The 22,612-nt window shown below is 52.8% G+C and overlaps 1 protein-coding gene across 1 annotated transcript in view; it reads right to left on the bottom strand.

Moving 5' to 3' along the window:
* Positions 1 to 22,612, bottom strand: part of NOC2L (NOC2 like nucleolar associated transcriptional repressor) — an 82,830-nt gene that overhangs the window by 52,210 nt on the left and 8,008 nt on the right. Inside the window, exons 5-11 of the mRNA XM_008167264.4 lie at positions 22,050 to 22,170; positions 20,830 to 20,920; positions 18,901 to 18,979; positions 16,529 to 16,639; positions 14,829 to 14,942; positions 13,727 to 13,915; positions 10,082 to 10,221 (exon numbers count right to left, since the gene is read on the bottom strand). Coding sequence (XP_008165486.2) covers positions 10,082 to 10,221; positions 13,727 to 13,915; positions 14,829 to 14,942; positions 16,529 to 16,639; positions 18,901 to 18,979; positions 20,830 to 20,920; positions 22,050 to 22,170 — 845 coding nt within the window. The remainder of the gene's footprint in view (positions 1 to 10,081; positions 10,222 to 13,726; positions 13,916 to 14,828; positions 14,943 to 16,528; positions 16,640 to 18,900; positions 18,980 to 20,829; positions 20,921 to 22,049; positions 22,171 to 22,612) is intronic.

Here is a 22,612-nt window from a genome sequence, read left to right as displayed (position 1 = left end):
TAGGCAATCCCACGTTATCAACGTACCTTCTTCAGCTGCTGCTGTCCCTAATACCATCCCCCCCCCCGCCCACCAAACCAGAGCCGAACAGGTAGAAAAGGGACACTCAGGGCTCTGCTCAGAACCAGTCAATACTGCTCTTCAATGGACCACCAGGGCACCATGGGAAATATTCCCCCTTATTACCATCACCTACTACTATTCCAGGACAGAGTCCTCCCACTACCTCTGGGGAAACGAGGGCTGCGGTTGGCATCGGTAAGTACATGTCCTGTAATGTACAATCACAAAAGCCACGGTTATAATTAGCCTCCCCAGCCCTGGCGGTCTCAATAGAGTCAGCGCAGGGCTTATGGCTAAGGAAACTGAACTAGGCAGCTAATGGTCCAATCTCAATTCTGGCCCATCTCAATTCGTAACTCATTAGTGCTTATCTCAGGAACCCCAGCTCCCACAGCAGCCCCATTTTATAGGTGGGGGCCACAGAGAAGAGGCACGACTCAGCCCGCAACACGCGTGGGGGGCAGAGCCGGGAATAAAGAAAGCGACTCCGGGCCCCCTCTGCTTTCATCGCTAGGCTGAGGCCTCTGATCCACCAGCCCAATGGAGGAAGTCACTTGCTATGAACTGCACCGAATACTGATGCTCTTAGCACTAAGAAAGGTGCTTTTTAATGCGGTTCCCGGAGAACAGCTTTGCTTCTGAGAGGTGAACCCCCAAAAGAGAGACCCCCCCGGGCAATGCAGCAGAGAGAATCTGCATCACCGGGCGACATAAATCACTCCTTTCTCCCCCTCCTCCCTTCCACCAAATAGTGAAATAATTATCACTGGATCCATTATGGAAATAAATCTACTTTGCACCCGCATGCTGGCACCGCTGGAGATGACGAAAGCCTTCCTCAGGAATTAATTGATCGAGGGATAAACCTGTTAAAGGTATAGATTTATTGTAAACCCAGGCCATTAATTTCAGAGTGCTCCACGGAGCGGCAATCAGCCTAACCTCCCGATGGCTGGGACGGAAGTGGAATGAGAAACGCAGCAGTGCCCCAGACCACGCTGGGGTGGGTGGGGGAGGGCTGGCTAGTCCCTCGAAGGCCCAGCCAGGCGTCTAGCTCATGCTTCCCATTGAGAAGAGGAGCGCTCCCTAACCTTCCCCCACCTCTGAACGCCTGCCCAGCTTCTCCCGGGCAGCCAGCGCCCGGGGCCTGGCACGGCAGGAAACTGACAGCCTGACAAGGATTATTTTCACTTGCTGCAACTCCTGTTACGCTGCTGGGTCGCCACAATCTGCCTGACCGGGGGGGAGGGGGGGGCAGCAGGAAGCCCCCTCCAACATCAGTCTAAGCCCAGCCAAGTGGCGGGCTGTTCCCGAGATGCCATGGCATCTCCATGGAAAGGGGCACTCCTGCCCTCTAACACGCACAGCCTGGCAGAGCTTGGCGTTTACTCAATGTGCTGAAAGGGCCCCAAAGGAGGTAGCACTGGGCAGGCCCAGGGTAAGCTGAAAGTTGCACACAAATGGGGGGTGCCCCAAAATGACCGGGGGGGGGGGGGTGGGGAGGAGGGAGAGCAGGAAGAGGCGCCTGAGACAGCAGAAGGAATTGGAGGATCTCCAATGGAGCAAACTTCTCCCTATGTTCCAGTGTCTGGAGATCCCCAGCCCAGCCAGACCCACTGCGCCCTCTTAGCTCTTTATTTGCAGAAGCGATGTAAGCAATCCCATGGGACGCCCCCAGCAGACCAGGTCCTCTCCCCCCTTGCAGCTGGGCCGGCATCGCCTCTCCCCATCCAACCCGCCGCTTTCCCTGCGCTGGATCCCATCTGCTCCCAATCACATGTAAGTTCAAGCCGCGCTGGGTCCATTTCTCCAATGCATCCTTCTAAATACATTTTTAATGCGTTTTATACACCGGAGAGGGGCTGGTGGAGGGAATAAGAAAACGGGGGAGCTAATTCTGATGTTAGCAGGCAGCCCTCTGCTACTAGTTATCTTGTTTAAGCACATTTTAAATTCTGCCTTGGTCCCCGCCTGGAGCAATAAGGCTTCGACGGATGGTAATTTCTCCCCAGTCCCCTCCTGTAATGAGGTGGTGTAGCGGAAGGAACTGCACACCGACTGCCCCCTCCCTCCCCCCCATTTGTCTCTGTCCACCAGCACTTTTGCAGGAAGAAAGCGCCACCCTCTGGTAGAAGGAAAAGGAAAAAAAAAATAAAAGGAGGAAATTATTTTCTCCAGGTTTTCGGTATTATTTTATTTGCTCCTGTGCTACGCTAGTTTCAAGATACGCCCATGAACAACCAGCCGAACCAAGATCAGAACATATTTAAGGTTCCAGGAGAGGTGCAGCACGAATCCCCCAACGCTGAGTATGACAAACACAGAACAATACCAGAGTAAAGACGGACTGTACTCCCTGCCTCCTGCAAGGACGCCTGCTCATAGCCACCAGTATCAGAGGGGTAGCCATGTTAGTCTGGATCTGTAAAAAGCAACAAAGAGTCCGGTGGCACCTTATAGACTAACAGACGTATTGGAGCATAAGCTTTCGTGGGCGAATACCCACTTCGTCAGATGAATACCCCGTTCATCTGACGAAGTGGGTATTCGCCCACGAAAGCTTATGCTCCAATACGTCTGTTAGTCTATAAGGTGCCACCGGACTCTTTATCGCTTTATCCATCCCAGACGCAAGTGGCCCCCACTCTGGGGGGTATATCATGGCCCTTCAAACATGTTAAACTCCCCTTTGCGCTAGCTCAGCCGATGCTCCCAGATGGCACAGGGACCTGTTCAGGTGTATCTAAGCCATCACCAGTGTTCTTGGCAGCCTTCTTTTCCCCAGGCTGAGCAAGGTTTAATGAGATTAAACCCTCAGCGGCTCTAACTCGACAGACTGACCCTACCCAGAAGAACGCCAAGCTGATAGGGTGTCATTTCCCCACAAGACAAGGTTTTATTCGCTAAAGAGCCAGGGATGGAGAAATGGGCAATAACCGAAACGCTTTCCTTGCAGTACAACGGCTTTAAAAATAAAACCACCCCAAGGAGCTGATGAGCATTTGGGCGAACGTAACTTCACGCTTTCTTCTGCACACTCCCCCAGCACTATTCCATGCCCCTGGGAGCAAGCGTGTAAGGAAAGGGGAGCAGGTGTAATCAATCCTCTTCTTTTAAAGACCCTAAGGCCAGATCCTCAGCTGATGCAATGGGGCAAAGTGCCACCAAACGAGCTATGCCGACTTACACCAGCTGAGGATCTGGCCCTACATTTGAGCGAGAGTAAAAGATACAAAACCCTGCGAAAGCTAAATGGACTGCATCGTTCCCCTCCCCCACTCCCTGGAGAGCCCCTACCCCTAAACATACAGCGTTCAGTAGCTGCATTTCTCCACTGATTGAGATGCGGATTGAAGATGCCTACGGCAAGTTACAGCGAGGAGAAATAACTCAACCGCCCACGTGGGAATCCAACCAGCGGGTGTGTTACCCATAAGGAAGGGGGTGGGAGGGCGGACAGAGAAGCATGCAGGAGCCTGGTCCCTCCTGAACATCGTGCAGGCCCTTGGCACTTCTCACTGGTCCCGACGGATCCTTGGGGTTTCATTTCTGCTCTGCTACCACTGCTCCAAAAAGGCAGCCGGGCGCCCTCTGCCCAGCAGTTGGAACTGCAGGATTGAGTCCGGCAGCAAGGGGACTAAGGAGGAGACCCCATGATTTACCACACTGCCTTCGCTCTCTTTCACGCAGCTTTGCTGACAGCATCCATCCTCCCTTACACCCCAGCCTGGATGTACCACCGGCTTGCTCACCAAGGGACCGAATGCAGGATCTGTTCCCGGCTCTCTCCACCCAAAAGCCCATTTCCGGATGCAGTCCCAAACCATCATTGCTCTCGTTACGTGGTCGCTGCATGGTGCGCCAGGAGGCTCTGCACATCACACATGCCAGCAAATTCTGTTTGCCACTCTCCCCGGGACTTTCCAAATTCACCTTTCTGTGGCCCTAGACAGCGGATTTATCTGCCCAGACAGGTGGAAAACTGCCTAGGCTTGTCTGCAGGACAATCAAAACGCTGCCACAGCAATGGGACACTTGGGGGGGATGGCGGGGGAGGGGAAGGTAAGAGAATCCTGACAATTATTTAAACCTGTTTATCTTCATCACCCCTGGGAGCTCTGAGACCAGCTGGATGGCATTGGAGAGCTGAGAATCTGGTTACGGCGCTCACAAGATTTCAGAGATCACCAGTTTCAGAAAGTCATCGCCTGCCCATGATTGCCAGCAGTTTCAAAGCACAGAGTACTTTTTTCCTTCCCAAACTGGGAGGGTAGGAGAGGGAGAGGGAGTCCAGTTCTCAGCAGAAAAGAAAGAGGTCACACTTCTTCAAGCCCAGATGCTGCCAAATACCCACAGAATCCAAATATCGACAGTGAAGTCAGGAAAGTACCTAACTACGGCCACAATAGCGCTACACACCAGCGTCAGCCGCGCGTGGAGAGCACGTAGCACAGGCCTGCACAACTCGTAAAGCGGCGAGGGCCATATTACTCCAAAGAAAACAGCTTAGGGCGGAAACCCCCCCGGCCCCACCAACCCCAGCGCCGTCCAGCCCCCTCGAAACACAACACACACACGCCCCAGCGCCGCCCTCCCCGTGGAAACAACCCTCCCCAGCGCCGTCGAAACACACACCCATCAGTGCTGACCGCCCCACGGAAACAAATCCTCCTTCCCCAGTGCTGCCCCACCAAAACAGCGGTATTGAACCTTTGTAATATGTTATAGCGGGGTCCTAAGGTAGTATAATTGAGGTAAAAGAAAAATGTCTTTTTGCTAGAAGTAGAATAAGATCTCCCCCCCCCCCTTTGTAATCAATTGCCCTGTTGAATGAATGAGGTGTGAATGAGGAGGGCATGGAAGGCAAGCACCTCCAGATAGCTGCAACCCTTGGAGAGGAGATGGGAGCCAGACCAGATCAGTAGACCAGGTCAGCCACCAACTCACCGCTTGCCTCCTCAACCCCCCTCCCCCGCCACTAGCTCACCTGCACCCCTGCCACGGCCTGCCCGCTCGCCTCCTCAGCCCCCCTCACCCCCCGGCTCACCTGCCCCCCCGCCACTACCCGCCCGCTCACCTCCTCAGCTGCCGGCTCACCTGCCCCCCTGCCACTGCCCGCCTGCTCAGCCCCCCACCCACCCCGGCTCACCTCCTCACCCCCCGCCACTGCCCGCCTGCTCAGCCCCCCTCCCTCACCTGCCGCTTGCCTACTCACCCCAGTGAGCCCACCTACTCACCCCCCACAGGCCGCACAGTGAACCCACGCAGGCCGCATGAGGCCCGCAGGCCGCATGTTGTGCAGGCCTGACGTAGCAGGTTGCGTCCACACAGCAAAGTGCAGTGCAAGTGAAAGGCTCTGGCAGAGGGGAGGTAACAGGGAAAGGCTCCTTTTCTGCCACTGGAGTCTTTCCCTGGGGCTGGGGAAGGCTCCAGCGGCAGCACACAACGCTGCTAAGAGCAGTGTAGACGGGGAAGTGTGGCTTCGGTGAGTAGGTTATGTACTCGCGTGCACATCCACACCTGTCACACGTGTCTAAGCCGTGCTTCACCAGCTACCCTGATATTTATATCCGTGGAGGCTGGGCTATGCACGTACGTGGTCTATAGGCTGCTGAAAGCATCATGCAGGGTAGATGTACCTTATCTGTAGTTAAGGTTTGATTCCTGACTCTGCCACCGATTCCCAGTGTGACCTTAAGCGAGTGACTCCATCTCTCTGTGGGGAGGGCAATCCTTCCTTCCTCCCACCCTGGGTCTGTTTTGTCCGTTTCCCCTGTACGCTCTTTAGGGCAAGAACCGTCTCCTATTTTGTCTGTACAGGGCCTTGCACAACTGGGCCTTGATCTCAGTTGGGCACTGCAGTCTCTACTACATAACATTATTATTATTATTATTATTAACTGATTACCCCACCTTGCTGACCTCACAGTTGCTCAGATTTAAAAGAGATCCCAAGATGAACTGCAAAAAGCAGTGGTGCAAATTTATCGTTGGTGTGACTCCTCCGAATTCAGCAGAGTTGCATCAGGGTTGAATTTGGCCCATTTTGCCTGTCTGCTGGAAGTAGGCAAATAGTCACCATGCCCCCCAAGTTCTCCCGTCACACAACCGGGTTTTTCATTGGCGTGTGAATAAAAGAAAAAGATCAGAGGCTAATTACACTCAGAAGCTCCCAAGTCAACAAGGCTTCAATCCCCCTATGACAGCAGCTCAGTTCTGAGCCGCGGTAATGAACGGACCCATTCAGGTGTTTGCGCATGGATAGCTCGCTCTTCTCCAGGGAAATAAAAGGAGCTATCTCACCTTTGGGAATAAAACCCCAGTGCCATAGCAACGCTGCCGCCTGCTGTCACTGCTCGGCCCGGGACAAGGTGTGCAAATAAAGAAGAGGCTGTTTGCACGTCAGGATGCACAAGCACACGACACACAGACAATCAGAGCAAGAGGGCCCCAAGCCAGGGTATAGAAACCCTGTGGCTCTCAATTCACCTTCTCCCTTTCTGCACGGGTGCTAGAAGCCTATTCCTGTAATGGGATAGCCGAGAGAGTGTGTTCGCATTTCCACGCACGAGCCCTCCCAGGCACTGCATTGTTTTTAATGGGTTTATTTCCCGCACTGGATTTTTGCCTACGGGCTGACTTGTGGGACACGGTTCTCAGTGCAACAAGGCCACGAGGCATCAGAGTCGATAAGCTCCACTTGTCACGGAGTGTGGGGGAGTCAGGACCCTGCACCCCTCTTCCTGCGATTCACCGTGACTCTCAGCCAGCCAGTAAAACAGAAGGTTTATTAGATGTCAGGAACACAGTCCCAAGCAGAGCGTGTAGGTATAACCAGAACCCCTCAATCAAGTCCTTCTGGGGGGTTTAGGGAGCTTATACCCCAGCTTGGGGTTCCCTGCGTTGCACCACGCAGCCCAAACTGAAACTAAAAACTCCTCCAGCAGCTTTCTCCCCGCTCCCCTCTGCTCCTCCTCTCCTTTGTTCAGTCTCCCGGCCAGAAGGTGTCACTTCTCCCAACCCCCCTCCTGGCTCAGGTTAGCTTCCTTCAAGGGAAGTCCCCCATCCGCAATGTAACCCCCCTGCAACATTCCCAGGTCAAATCTGCCCTGCTCCCTGCTCCGTCACACTGCTAGACTGGCCGGGGCCAGTAAGTGGATGCGGGCACAGTGTTGTGGGAAGGGTTGTCAGTGACAATCTTTCCTTCAAGTCAATAAAAAAAAAAAACGTGCCACTGCCCAAGCTAGGGGATGCTGTGCTCCTGGCAGAACACTTCTGCAGATAGAAAACTTAACTTCTCAGGCACCCCGAGGGTCCCAGGACACTTTACACATGAAAAGGGGGCAGCACTGAAATCAGACCCAGACACCAAGGTTAACCCGGGTCATTAGACTAGACTTCCTCCAAGTCTACCGTCCTTTCAATAGGCGACAGTACAAAGAAAGGGATGACCCAAAATGGCTCAGGGACATCCAACACCTCTAGACAATCAGAGCCTGGATAAGAAGAGTTTCAGATTCAGGAGGAAGCTGGAGAGCCATCGGTCTTGGATGGTTTAGACACAACAAATCCTGCCTCTGGGCAGGGGGTTAGACTAGCTGACCCTTGCGGTCCTTCTAACCCTATCGTTCTAAGGAACAGGCTCATCATTCCGATAATCCAGGGGTTGGCTGTGCTCTCCGCGTCCTGTTTGAAGTGGCTGTGCGCTCTTATGCTGCTGCTGGGTTCTACCCCAGAAGCGGCTGCATTTCAGCAGTGGATGATGTGACCACGACAGAGAGTTTATGGTCCTGATCCAATCAGCGCCCACAGAAGTCAATGGAATGACTCCCACTGACTTCTAACAGGCTTCTCCCAGCACCGCTGCAGTGCCGGAGCGTAGACATAATCCTTACAAAGGCAGTAGCAGCCAAGGCTTACGTACCATAGCAGGACTTCAGCATGTCCCTAGCGTTGATGCTATTAAGGGGACATTATGTTGTTCAAAGAGGAACCCTTCGGATAAGGCATGACCCCCAAGAGCCCATCTGCCCTGGTGGAAATGAAAGACATCAGCTGTTCCAGCCACCACACAATGCCCTCTTCTCCTAGAAACTTGCTCTAACGCCCGACCCTGTGTGTGCCGCTGTAAGCGCTTTCCCTTCTGCTTCTGAAGTCCCTGCATTAACGCTGCTTTGCAGCGTGCCTGGAGTGTATGAAAAGCGCAAACATAAACACAACACTATGCTGGGAGAATGCAATTCATGTCACCCTCCACTGTCTACTCTCTGAGAAGCTGGACAAGAGAATAACTTTCCCCATCGATTTTGCTAGCTACTATTTGGCAAACATTGCTTCCACCTTCCTGCCGAGGCTCTGATGCAGGGAGAAACCAAGCTAGCTCCGTTTTGATTACCTCAATTTCCTGTCTCCAAGCATCTCTGCTGATCCAGCAAGATTGGGCACAGTGCTGGGGCTTGCAATTGTTAGCCGCTGCTGCAGTGCAAGAGGTGTGGGGAGCTCGGGTTAGGGACCGCAGAGTAGCAGGCTGGCCTCTAGGTGGAGCCTCAGCTTGCTAAGTGGTTTCAATGGCAGCGGAAGGTGCTGCGCCCCTCACAAAAGGCATAGGAGATCTTACAGAACTGGGCTCCAGGTTGCCAGAGACACATGCCACAATATAGACCAGCAGCAGCAATACCCCCCAGCTCTTATAGTGTGCTTTTCATCAGTGCCTCTCAGAGCACTGGACACGTTCGGTCAGCGTCATGACCACCATCTGGCACAGAGAGGGGAAGCAACTTACCCAAGCTCACCCAGCAGAGCCAGGAATAGAACCCAGGTCTTCCAAGCCCTGGTCCAAAGCTCTAGCCACTAGGATACACTGCCCATATGGGGGGGGGGGGGGAGGGGGTAAGAACTATCCACACAAGAGCCTGCTGTAGTGTGGGGACCGTTTTACAAGTGAAGAGGCAAGGCTAAGTTACAGAAGTGAAAGGGGCTCCCGAAGCTCCAGGTCGCAGGCTAGCCCATTACAAAAACAGGACAGAGCAAAATTACTGCTCACTCCCTGCTCGAGTTAAAAGGACGCGGGTTGGACTAAGGCCCAGGTTACTCATTTCAATAAGGGACTGGGCTGCTTTGGTTTCTTTTCAAATGAGCAATCACAACAGGTCTACGAATGCAGGCGCTCGGTGGGCAGTGCAGTGGTGCTGGTATCAGCTGTTCTGTTCGCCGTCACTTATTCTTAGGTGCCGTCTGTTCACGGGTGCCCCAATGTGAACCCCAAGGGGAGATGCTCACCCTGGCTCTGCCACTGCAAGTCACAGTTTTCCTTTCCAGCACTGAAGTGTTTGCAGAGCTGTTGTGGTGGTTGTTGGATTGGCGCTAAGGCCGAGCACAGACAAGGCCTAGCTCAGCACAGGTGCGTGGGTACGTCTGAAAGCAGAGGGGCTGGATTTCTCTGGAGGCTTTTTAAATGTCAGCTGCTAGTGGAGAAGCGACTTCCCCTGTCCTGAAGCTGCTTGCTAACCTAATAAATAATACTAACAATACCTAGCTCATAGATAGCCCTTTGCGTCCGACGATCTCAACATGCGTTACAAAGGAGGTAATAATATGCCCATTTTACAGATGGGGAAACCAAGGCACAGAGCAGTGAAGTGACTTACCCAAGGTCTCCCAGCAAACCAGTGGCTGAGCCCAGAACAGAACTCGGGTCTCCTGAGTCCCAATCCAGTGCTTTAGCCACTAGGCCACAGATGTGATTGTAACAATGATCTCAGTTAATGGACACAAAAGTAGCTTGATAAAGCCTCATAGTAAGTTCAAGCAACATAGCAGCAAGTAATTTCTATAAATCACAGCTCACGAGAGCAGCCCTCCAGTATGCAATAGAACAGTCCCCTACAACAAAGGGTTAAAATCTATATACACCCTCCTGCCCATCCCCTATGTGACTATATGGCCCACATCTGTCAGATGGGAAATCAGAGCCTAGTGTTTTATAAGGGTGGGGGGATAACTATCCATGCCTACTTACTTAATGCAGCCAATGATGACCTGGGTCAGAGGGTAAATGAACGGCTCCATAATCTCGCTGGGGTAGATGGTGCTCAGGACCCGACACCAGAAGTACAGGCAGTGGATGTACTGCCAGTTGTAAACAGACTGGTAGTTTTCCTACAGAAAAAAGAAAGGCACACACGCTTGGAAAACGAATGGCTGAGACAGGAGTTGAATCTACTTTCTGTAGCTCCTTTGTATTCTAGAGGCAGTGCGGTCTAGTGGAAGGAGCGGACAACTGGGAACCGGGGACCCTTGCATTCTAACCCTGGTTCTGGCCGCGACTAGTTACATTACACTGGGAAGAAGGGGGGCTGTGCTGTTAAGGCGCTAGTCCAGGATTCAGGAGGACGGGATGGTTAGAGATTTGAATGATACTTTGGAAATGCTAAGTACTGCCGTAGGTGTGTTGTTCTTCGTGTCATTTATCTGCAGCAATGCTTCACCAGTGGAGCTCTGTCTCCTTAACATCTCAGCCCACAGCATATGGAGGGGCAGGGCCATGCTGTGTATGGGCCTTTCCTGTCCACTGGTTAACAGGGACAAACCCTGATCTCCCATGGGCAGCCAGGCTGGGAGATCCTTCTTCTACAACTGTGCTGACTCCCTTCCTGGTCCACGCACGCTGGAGGGCAGAAAAATAAACCTCTAAAGCTACAGGGCAGAACCAGCTTCCCCCAGCAACTGTCCTCTACGGTTCCCCCTGAACCCACCTCCCCTACAAAGTGACCTGCAGAACCACTATGATCTCATTTCCCCAGGCAAAGCAGGACACAGGGCCCAGCTGCTGCCACTAGGGGGCTCTGATTCTTCCTTCAATCGCAATATTAAAAGAGAACCTCCATCGCTCAGATACCACGAGGATGGGCAGCACTTTAGAGCCTCAGGGAGTGTTCCTGCTATTTATTTTGAAGATGTGCCGACGTGCACTCACTATCAAAGAGAGCTTCATGACCGGCCCGTCCAGCACACCCACCTCCCAGGAATTTACACACCCAGCTACAAGGGGACACCACAATAGCGGGTTCCTCTTACAGAGCTGAGGGAACACAGAAAAGCAGGGCCCAGGGCGAGCTTTCAGCTTTATTTCTAGGTCCAGCCTGCATGTCACCCAAGTGCCGCCTTCCTAGTTACCAGACAGAACAACGCATGAGGCCCCTTGGCTAATTAATACATGCAGTGCCACTGCAGTCCCAGGTCACCCAGGCTGGCTCAGCCAGCCCAGGTGGAACTGCAAAGACCAGCCCAAGCCTCTGGCCAAGAGTCAGGTGTTTTTCCTAGTTTCAAAATAAACTTGGGAAGTGTCTCCCCTCCCTGCCTGGTTCTGAGCAGCCTGGAACACCAGAGAAAATAAAAACCCTCCGTGAAAGAGCTATTCCCAGCCGGTATTTCCCACCCAGCCAGAAGCACCAGAGAAAGTCCACGCGGAAACCAGTTCTCTGGGGACTTCTCAACCAGAGGCTGCAGACCCAAGAAGCTCAGAGTTCGGGAAAAAATCCACAGTTGCTCCTAGTGAGGGGCCTTTGGCTCCAAATTCCTCTCACCAAATGAGCTTCTTTTATTTGCTGGCTAATGGGGACAAACTCCGATGACTACGGCTTATCTCCTCTTACGTGTGCTTAAGCAGGGCGTGCATGGAGTGGACAGTGGACTGCCTGCTTGTAGCATTCCTGAATTACACACATAAGCCCAGCACCTTGTGGTAGGGCTTAGGTAACCATTCCCCCCTTCGGTCGGGTCGCACTCCCGTCCATGCGGCAAGGCCAGCCGATGGCTTCTGGAAGCGCCCAGTGCTCATTTCACACTAATTGACTTGTTGTTGGGATTTGGGCACACCGGTCGTGCCGCTGTAATTTAATCTCGCCCTCCGCCCCCGCTTTCAAACCCCTACTGGGAAACCAACCGGATTTGGGGACTGTCTCGTCCAGGGCTGAAGGTGTAGGAAGCCAATCCAATCCAATTAGGGGCATATGCACAGCCCAGACTTTGCTTCTCTCGGCTGGGCTTATCCCTATGTCTGAGCATCTAGGAGATTTAATGGTAACCAATCCTGTATTGCACGGGAGCAATCGAACCACTAATCCACAAGGGTTTGTTTTCTCAAACCCGGGTAAGGACCGGATTCGCAACCTGACAGCATAGGCAAGTCAGACTGGACATGGCCCAAATCAGGCCTGCTTCAGAGTGACTTAGCTGCTTGCCTCAATGAAATTACAGAAATGGTCTGGGCAGGTGACACAGGCTGATGGGGAGACGCGCCAGGCAGACACCGCAGTTGGAAAAAGCCACAAATAATCGGTGGTTTATAATCTTCTTTGCTCTGGGTTTTGCTAAGCACCCGAAACGTTAATTTCACATACAAGGGAGGGTGAAGGGCAGAGATGCCCACGGTGAGAGACAGAGAAAATCTGCCAGGATCTACATAGCTTGGGAAGAGAGAACTCCCTTGCCAGTATTTGCTCTCCACCTCCTTGCTAAAAAACCCAAACAGCGACACAAACGAACGCATTTATCCTCCCATGAGCAGCTGGCAGAACTCTGGGTCCCTTTTCCTCTGGCAGAACAGCCACCATCTGGCTCCTTAGCGCATCACGAAACAGGCTGGTTCCTTTTTGACTTGTCTGCCTGCTTCATGGAACGAGTTCCTACCGAGCCCAATGCTACCAAAATCCCACCGGCACTAACTTCCCCTGAATTCTCCAAGGATGTCCCCCACGTGCCAGCTGACTTCCTCCATGTACTCCAGTGGGGTTCCCAACACGCACCAGTCAGCGCTCTCCCAGGGGTGCTGGAATAATTTGTATAGTGGGGGTGCTGAGAGCCATTGCATCAAACTGTAAAACTGGTATATAATGGTAATCATTTCAAGCCAGGGTTCCAGCACCTATGGGCTCTCCCAGACACAGCATCAGAGGCTCCAGGGAAGGCATTTCCTGGGAGTGACACCAGATCATGAAGTAAATCATCCACCCACCCCCCAAGAACTCCAAGCTTCCCCAGTCCCGGTAGGGAGTCTCTGTCAGAGAGAGGATCGAGATCCTGTCTCCATTTACACAATGCTGTTCAACCCCAAAGAGACTGAAGCACTTTGCAAAACACACGCGGGCAAGTCACATCTCCCACCACTGGGCTGGAGCAGGCTAGGCAGGTGCACAACTTCCCAGCAGTTTGGAGTGGGACGTACTGAGCGGGAAGAGGTAATTAGCCAAGGATGCTGGGGCAAACTCCTACTCAGAGATCTTTAAAGGTCTATGCTGAGCAGACTGACCCTGGTTTTACAGGTCTCATCTACACAGCCTCCCACCCGCTTCCCAGCGCCGGGCCTGGAGCACGGCTTGCCTAAAGAGACGAGATGCCCTTGCTCAGGGTCCAGCTTAAGGCTCCAGGGTGAACAGGCATTTCAGCCACAATGCTCCACCAGGGCAATCCGCTCCCTTCGCTGACCGCATCTCCCAACTGTTGCGACCAGCGGCACTGAAGCAGGGACCGGGATTTTTTTCCCTGTTTCACCATGCACAAGGTCACATCAATCTGAGTTAAAGCCGACATCGGGGGTACGTAACGGCAGCTTGCAAAACTCCCCGCATGGACTTCGTTCCCCAAGCTGGGGTTTGGAACCTACCTTCTTCTTCAGGGTCATAGCACTGCGCAGGTGAATGGCGAGCTGGCGGATGTAGATGAAGGCGTGCTGGTAGGACACGTGCGTGTCCAGGGCGTACATCTCCGTCAGGGTGCGCTGCATGAAGTTGATCATAGGGAGGACGTTGGGGGAGGTGAACCTGGAGTTCTTCACGTAGGAGATGTACATTTGCTGCAGGAAAAGGCAAGGCACGAACCGAGGAGTCAGAATGAAAATCCGGGCAGGGAAGGAGCGCCCTCCAACAACCCTCAGCCAAAACCTCGGCACCGCCTGGCTTCCGGCACATCCGTGCTCAAGACAGGGGCCAGCCTGAGTGCTGTGGCGACTGAAGCCCTCTGCTTAGCCGCGCCATAGGCAGAGCAAACCTCCTCATGGTGCCCCTGCCAGCGAGTCTCATGCCTGACCCGTTCAGGTGAGAGGGGAGCTCACACTGGGGTCTCCCCGGCACAAACGGACAATGCCAGCTGTGCGGATGCTTTGTGTGCCACGGACGTTTGGCTGAAACCAAACTCTCTTCGCTCAAAAACAACAAGGAATCTGGTGGCACCTTAAAGACTATCTGTTAGTCTTTAAGGTGCCACCAGACTCCTTGTTGCTTTTGTAGATACAGACTAACACGGCTACCCCCGGATACTCTCTTCGCTCAGCTGGTCGATGGCCTTGTGACCTTCAGACACAGCCGCCGGGGGCGCAGTGTGTTTTCCGGCTGCAGGTAGCCGCACATGTCACCCGCAGTCTCTGCTCGGCACCTACATTGCTGCCCATGCCTTAGGACACTTGCATGCCTGTGCGTCTACATGCCCTTGGAGACAGAGCAACAGCATAGCGCCAGCACACACGGGTAGATCACATGGCCTAGCAGACGCTGCACTGGGCTGGGACTCAGGAGACCTGCTCCTACTCTCAGCTCTGCCACTGGCCTGCTGGGTGACCTTGGGCAACTCACTTTACCGTCCAGTGCCTCAGTTTCCCATTTGCAAAATGGAGAAAATGCGTCTGGCCCCCTTTGCAAAGCGGACTGAGCTCTGCAGATGTTAACAGCTAGGTATTACTGTTATATTATCAGAGCACACCCCGCCATTACCTTGAGCACGGGGTTCAAGTACAGCTCCTTTTTATGGCGGCAGATCTTGTTGAGTACCAGGAAGGCCAGCACTCTCACGGTTTCTTCGCCCGTGCTCCACAGACGGATGGCTTGCTAAAGAGGAAAGGAAGGAGAGAGGCCCGGGTGAGCAAAAGGACAGGATCCCATCCCATCAACAGAGAGGCCAGAGCTCCCCCTGACCCTTCGTTTCGGAGAGACAGAGGGGAAGGGCAGGTTGTGCGGCAGTCAGGAGCTCTGCACTGGTGGCCATCCCATCCCCACAGCCTGGCCGCAAGCCACCTCCACGTTACGCGCCAAGATCAACGTCGTCAAACACACCTGTCCGCGAATGTGCTCAGTACCACTGACAGTCAGGCCACTCAGACGTGGGGGCCTACACGTGGACTTCAACGCCTAGATTTAGGCACCTACGTTTGAAGTTTGACTCAACTTCCCCCCAGGCGTTTCCTGACCAAACTAGGAGCCTCTCTTCTAGCTACAAGCAGCTCTCTGTGTCGCACAGCACTCTGCCAACCCCGTGAAAAGGAAGTTATCTGCGTGTCATGTTACTTTACACAGAGCACACCCAATATTCAAGCCAGAGCCAACCCGACTCTGGTTCCTGGAAAGCAAATGCTCTCCGAACACTTCTCAATCCCCTCCCTGGTCTTACAGAACACAGTACAGAGGCTTACGAGACAGGATTTTGCTGTACCACCTCAGATCACTGGCTTATCAAGGTCCAGTACTGAGGTGCAGGAGATGGCTAAGGGCACTGGACCGGAACACAAGAGACCTGGACTCAATTCCTGCCGTTGCCACAGACTCCCTGTGGGATGTGGGGCAAGTCATTTAATCTTAGGAGCTGTGCTCCCCATCTGTCAAATGGAAATGATCTAGTTTAGTTTGATTGCCAGCTCTTTGGGGTAGGGATTCTCTCTTATTAAGCAGCCGGTACATGGGATCATGGCTGAGGTCTCTAGAACACACACAATTGTAAGTATCCTGACTCTCTCAGCAGCTCAGAGAGGCAAAAAAATCCCCTACAGAACCTGATCAATTGTGCAGAACAGAAAATTCTTCCCTGACAGTGCTAGTGAGAGGCCGTGAAACAAGCGATTTAAATTACCCTTATCTCAGCATGCAGCACCACAAACATCACCGGCCATACATGTCTCCAGCTCGGCTCGCCTGCCGCACTGTCACACCTCTCTGATTTAACGCTCCCGTTGCCCTCTTGCCCACACGCCACTCCTCCTCCCGCTTTGTCTCTCTCACACGCTCAGCGGTTGTGACTAAGTCACTGCACAAATATTCCACCCCCGATCCTCCAGAGGAAAACGCTCTCACACATACACAGACACCAATTACTCTCGAGGCGATTAGGAAAACAGCTTTGCTGTAACATCGCTACGTCTCTCCGGAACGGGTACCGCTCCCGCATGACATGCCGTGGGGATTCATGGCCACGTGCAGGCGGATCAAGCCCCCGCTGAACTCGGCGGAAGGGTGATGGCTGGCACCCAACGATGATAAATGGAGGCCTGGGTGCTTAACGGAAGAACAGCCCAGGAAAGCAACAGGGAACTGAGCTCAGGGCCCCAGACAGGGTATCCAACCCCAAATATCCAATACCACGTGGGGTGCACACAAAGGTCTCGCTTCTCACTAAATTAAGTTTCCATTATTCTGCGCCTTACCTTGAGCAGCATGCGGCACTGCTTTGGGAACGACAAGAAATAAGGGACTATGGCGTTGACGTGGTGAAGCACAGCAGCTCCGACAGACGCTTCCGTTAAACAAGACAGGAGCTACAAGGGGGAGGCAAAAGGAGATGGCGGTCAGACCCTTGGTTCCCACCCAACTCCTTCCATTCCCATTAGCTCCAAACATTTCCTGGGGGCCAGGTGTGGAGCAGCCTAACCCGCACTCCGGGGTTCGGGCTACAATAAGCCAAGCCCAAAAGAACTTCGGAACGAATCCAGGAGCCGGGCCAGCAGAGTGGGAAATTCGCTGCTTCGAGGGACCTGGCTACCAGGGTCTCGCCACACTTGGCTAGCGAGCCTTAGGGAAGGCAAGACGCTATCTCCGATGGGGGGCAGAGGGTTTGGCCAGGAGCACTGCTGAGAATGCCTTTGCCTACACGAGGCTGAGAACAGCCAACGTGGCCCCTGGGCTGGCTGGGCCGTGGTGGTGGCAGCAATCCAGTGATTTACAGGCTTTCCCCAGCAGTCCTCTGGCAGAGAGCAGAGGCACTAGCACAAGGGTGGGCAAACTTTTTGGCCTGAGGGCCACATCGGGGTATGGAAATTGTATGGCAGGCCATAAATGCGCACAAAATTGGAGGTAGGGGGTGTAGGAGGGCTCTGGCTGGGGGTGCGGGCTCTGGGTTGGGGCCAGAAATGAGAAGTTCAGGGTGCGGGACGGGGCGGGGAATGTGTGTGTGAGGGCTCTGGGGTGGGGCTGGGGATGAGGGTATTGGGGTGCAAGAAGGGGCTCTGGGCTAGGATCTAGGGGTTCGGAGGGCGGGGGGGAAGATCAGGGCTGTGGCACGGGATTGGGGCACCACAGGGGGGAGAGCCCTCAGGGGTGCAGGCTCCAGGCGGCGCTTACCGCAAGCAGCTCCAGGAAGCATGTCCCCCCTCCAGCTTCGAGGCGCAGCCAGACGGCTCTGCGTGCTGCCCCGTCCGCAGCTGCCACCTCTGCATCTCCCATTAGCCAGGAACCGCAGCCAATGGGAGCTGCAGGGGCGGCACCTGTGAATGGGGCAGCGCGCAGAGCAACCTGGCCACACCTGCACATAGGAGCCGGAGGGAGGTCCTGCCGGCTGCTTCCTGAGAGCTGCGCGGAGTGGGGCAAGCCTCCAACCCCGCTCCCCAGCTGGAGCGCCGGAGAGGGGCAAACACTCGACCCCGCTCCGCAGCAGGAGCTGAGGGCCAGATTAAATGGTCTGATGGGCTGGATGTGGCCCACGGGCCGTAGTTTGCCCAGCCCTGAGCTAGACCATCCCCGACAGGTGTTTGTCTAACCTGTTCTTAAAACCCTCCAATGACGGAGATCCCGCACCCTTAACTCCCTAATGTCCAACCTAAACTGCCCTTGCTGCAACGTAAGCCCATTGCTTCTTGTCCTATAAGCGTGAAACATCTTAATAATAACAACAACAACGCCTAGCTTTTATCGAGCGCTTTTAATCATTAGCTCTCTAAGGGAGGAAAGTATAATTATCCCCATTTTACAGATGCCTTTTTCTGTTCTATTGCAATCCTTAGTTAATCGAGTAAAAGGCTTTGCTGCTCAGGAATGCTTTTCTGCTGAATCATTTTGCTGGCTGATGCCCTGGAAGGGTGTCAGCACTTTCACTTTGTTTACCTGCTTTCCCTTCCCTCAAAACCCCCACACTGCCTTGGAGACTGAACAATTTATGCTGTCTAGTTGTGTTTTGTTGTTGTTTCTTTAAAAAGTCCAATTCTCTCTCATTGGGGGTACACAATGAAACAGTCTGTTGGCTTCCCTAAGTCTTCCCCAAAAATCTTGATCTAGGAGGAGAGGAACCCAGCTTTATAAACACACGTGGACCATCCCTGGAAAACTGGACACCAGCAACTCAGCACGGGTGGGATCTTCTAATAAAGTTGAGCAGAATTATAGTTGGTGAGGTTGGGATATGGCGCCTTAGAAACATAACCTTGGTGCAGGTTTCACTGTGGGAAAGGGAGCATCGATTATGAAGCCAACAAAACAGTGGTGCTAGGGTGCAGGAGCAGACCTAGCACCTGAAACGACTTTAACCTGACGAGATTTTGAGTTGAGCCGACAGCAGGCGTGACCGTAAAACTGCGAGAACTGCCTCCCCAAGGAAGCTAAGTTTGTGAAATCAGAGCAATTAATGCCACTAACACAGTCAACTGGCTTACTTGTGTTTGCTTAGGTGTCACCTTTAAAGGGACAGTTAGCTAGAAGCAAGCAGTGTATCTCCCTTGATCCTAGCCACATGACCCCAAAATACAAACCTGCTTCCCAACAGAAACCCAGCGGTGCCCAGGACAACAGACACGCTGCAGGTCTTTACCTGGATGGTGCAGCTCAGGTACACCTTGACGTCCAGCCTCAGCTTGCCCCAGAGTGGGCTGGTAGAGGGCAGCACCATCCTAGGAATGAGCAGTGAGAGAACACAGGCTGAGTGGGAGTCGCGTTTAGTTTAGAGCTAAAAGTGACAATGAATCATTACACTACGGAAACTCCCAGGAAACCAGCATCTTCCACGCGGCAAGGCGACGGGGGCGTAAAAGTGTTACAATCTCATTATAAAAGGAGTAAGGCTTTGTCATCCAAAGGGTGCCCCAGACCTGCACGACATCACTCCAGGGCACAAGGGGAAGCTCCCCCACATCCCTCTCCATCTGGCTAACAGAACGGATGGTGAAACGGAGTGGGGGCGTCTGGCAGTCCGCCCCATTTACCTTCTGTTCAGGCATCCTGGGGCCATGGCTTAAAAATAGGACTGTTTTCTATTGCGAGACGGCTGGAGTTACATGGATTATGACGTACGATTATGGGTGGCCTACCCGGCGTGGGGAAGAAAGCACAGATCTCACTTGTGCCACTCATGCGCTCACGCCCACATGGACTAATAACTGCAGGGCTGAGTGTTTGCCAGGCAAACCTACCATGGATTTCACATAGAGTTTGCATCAGTAAGGACTGCAAGGAGGAAAGGGGGAACTATTCTCTGCAATCAGCACTATATTGCTATCTCAGTGCAACAGCACAAGGAATTGAGACTTACGCTTCGCCACCAATGCCAACAGTAAATTCGGAGTGGACCTCAACCCCCATCCCATCCCTAACCAGGCCAAACAGGGACATTAACAATAATTGCACTAAAACCTGCCTAGGATGCTTAAGCACTTTTCACACTTACACAGGCATTACTCTATCCGCCATGCAAGTGCGACCACCTTTGGGGTGGAACACTCCTGCTACATAATACTGCATAAGATTGTAGGGCCAAAACAGAAGAAAAAAAACGGTATGCAGCTGAAACCACAGAGAAGATGGTGTTCTTCATTTACCAGAGATCCCCTAGGTGGAACATGGCCAAGATAGAGGGACTAACACATCTTGCAGAGAGTGCTTGGGGATCTTTTAACAGGTGGTCAGAGCTTTACTTCCAGCACCACTGTGCTTACCCATCATCCTGGCCCAGGGTGGACTCAGAGCTAAGAATGGTACCTACCAAGCCTCCCACAGCCCTGGATGACCCTTGGAGGTCACCCCTCCAAGTACTGCTCCAGCCCAACCCTGTTTATCTTGGATCAATACACGATCCCAGACCAAGGCAGTTTGGCAGCCAACCAGAATTCCAGCAAACAAAACTGGGCCCATGAGTCAGAAATTCCCATCTCTAATGAAGGCTCTAGTCAGATCAGATGACAGCATGGAGGAATGCAACACAGAGCTGCTGGACTGATGCCTACATTTAGGAACAAGGGATTAATTGTACCCTAACTAGCCCAGCTGCGCGTTGCTGTTCCCCATTCCACCCACGATCTAACGCTGACCAGGTCAAACCTGGAAGCTCCTGCTCTCAACCCACCATGATCTGGGGCCTAACACACCCGCAGCAGTAAACATCGAAAGCAGTAGGGTGAATCGTTATCAAGTCACATCTCAAGGGCAAGCAGGTCAGTCACAAACCATTTTTCCCCTTCACCCCAAATAAAACGTCACATCCTTCAGAATTCCCCAGTGCAGGAGGAAAAGGGTCACGCTGGACGCCTCCTGCACTGGGGAATTCAGAAGGATCGAGGCTCAAGGATAAGAAGCCCATAGGCATGGACAAACGGTTTTTCCACTACACAGGAAGAGCTGCATCTCTGCCAATTCTTCCACCTGCAAGAGCTGCATCTCTGCCAATGCTTCCACCTGCATGCCCAGGCCTCAGTGCTGGGAAAGGCCCAGATGACACTTATCTGCAGTGCAATTGCCTTGAACTTACTTTGATTTGTCTTTCAGCATCTTCACCTGAAGCAGTTTCTGCAGGCAGCCAAAGAGATCCCGAATGCAGAAGGACACCAGGGCATTGAACACTGAACCAAAAAAGAACACGTCAGTAAAATACTTACGACTGGTTTCCTATTCACTTCCTGGTACCCTTGCTAACCTGACACAGAACTCTCACCAATGAGCTCAGTACAGGACCTAGGCTAGACAGGTTTGGGGTCTTTCACAGGTTTGCACGTATCAGTCTCCTCTCACTCTCTCTACCCACTCCCACTCAGCAATTCCTTCCTGAAGAGTAAGATTCCTTAGAGTGCAAGCTCTTTGGACAGGGACCCCCGTGCGCATGAGGTCCCTCTCTTGGTACAGCGTCTAGTGCACTGGGGCCCTGGTCCATGATTGGAGCGGCTAGGCACTACTGCAATACAAAGAATAATAAGAGGCAAGAAACCAGGAATTACGTGTTTTGGGGGTTGTTTTTTAAAGCAACGTCATCGGACAGCACCTCGTTACTATGTAGTTTACTGAATTAGAAAACAAAAGTGTGTCTGGGAGGGAAGCCACATTGAGCGGCTGCAGTGTTCCACATGGGCACTACGGAGACGAGAGAGGACATCCTCAATCGCTTCTGAAATGCAGCAACGATCCAGGGCTGATTCTAAGCAGGGTGCATTAAGAAGCTTTTCCAGCAGCCACATTTCTCAAAAAAACTTATGCAGCAATTAAATTTCCAGGGGACGGATGCACGTGAGTTGGGACAATTCTTTCATACTTCAAATAAATAAATATTAATGCTGCAAGGGAAGAATCGCGGTTGACTCTAAGTCACAATTTTAGGTGGGACATGGTCATCACCAAAGCAGCAAATGGGGCTGTGAGAGAAGGCTACTTTTGCCGACACCCCTCAGTGCTGTATCAGGTCTGCCGGGACAGTATTAGTTGAAACCCTGCTGCTTCAGGACCCCCTTCCAGAACGGGCACTATACAAGGCGGCATAGATCCGGTCTCATCTGGAGGAGTTATGCAGTTAAACTGAAAGCCACGAGATATGCATGGAACTAGGATGAAGATCATTTTCATTTCCACTGATTTTATTTTCTCATTTTCTCCTGACCGGCCTTGAATTGGCACCCACCTCCTCACCAGGCCCTTATCCCATGCCACCTGCCCCTTACAAAACAAGTCTAGACAGCTTTTAGCCTGGACAAAAGCTCTCACCGGCACTGTCAGTGACTTTGAATTTGCTGGGGTCGGCCCCACCGTCATCTCCTTTGGTAGTTGCCACAGATGCTTTAAAGGCCTGAGTGATCTCATGGAAGAACCTGGGGGTTAGTTGCTTCTGGGAGAGAGGAATAAGAAATGTTAGCAATAAAGGGAGGGGAGAATGGAGGCAGCTATATTCCTTCATTACTAATCATCCCTCATTATGCGCTTTTCATCGATAGATCTCCAAGTGCTTCACAGAAGCAGGGAAGACGGAGTATCCCCTTTATACAGCTGGGGAGACTGAGGCACCGGGGGGGCGAGGGGGGAATGACTTGCCACATTACATAGTATTCTAAATGCTATTATAAAAATCTGCAGGACATGCAGGAGGCAGAGTACATAGGAGGAAACCTGGGGAGTCAAGAACAGAGGTGCGACTTCACTCGCTCTGTGACCTCATGTGAAACCCTAGAGTCTCATTGGCCTCTTAACACAGCCCGCAAACTGAAGCTGAGAACCCCTGGTCAAGCCCGTAACCGTGCAGGCTTCAGTGTCACACCTATACAAGCCAGATG

This window comes from Chrysemys picta, chromosome 21, assembly GCF_011386835.1.
Source record: "Chrysemys picta bellii isolate R12L10 chromosome 21, ASM1138683v2, whole genome shotgun sequence".
NCBI classification, from domain to species: Eukaryota; Metazoa; Chordata; order Testudines; family Emydidae; genus Chrysemys; species Chrysemys picta.
This window is presented reverse-complemented; position numbering and strand designations above follow the sequence as displayed.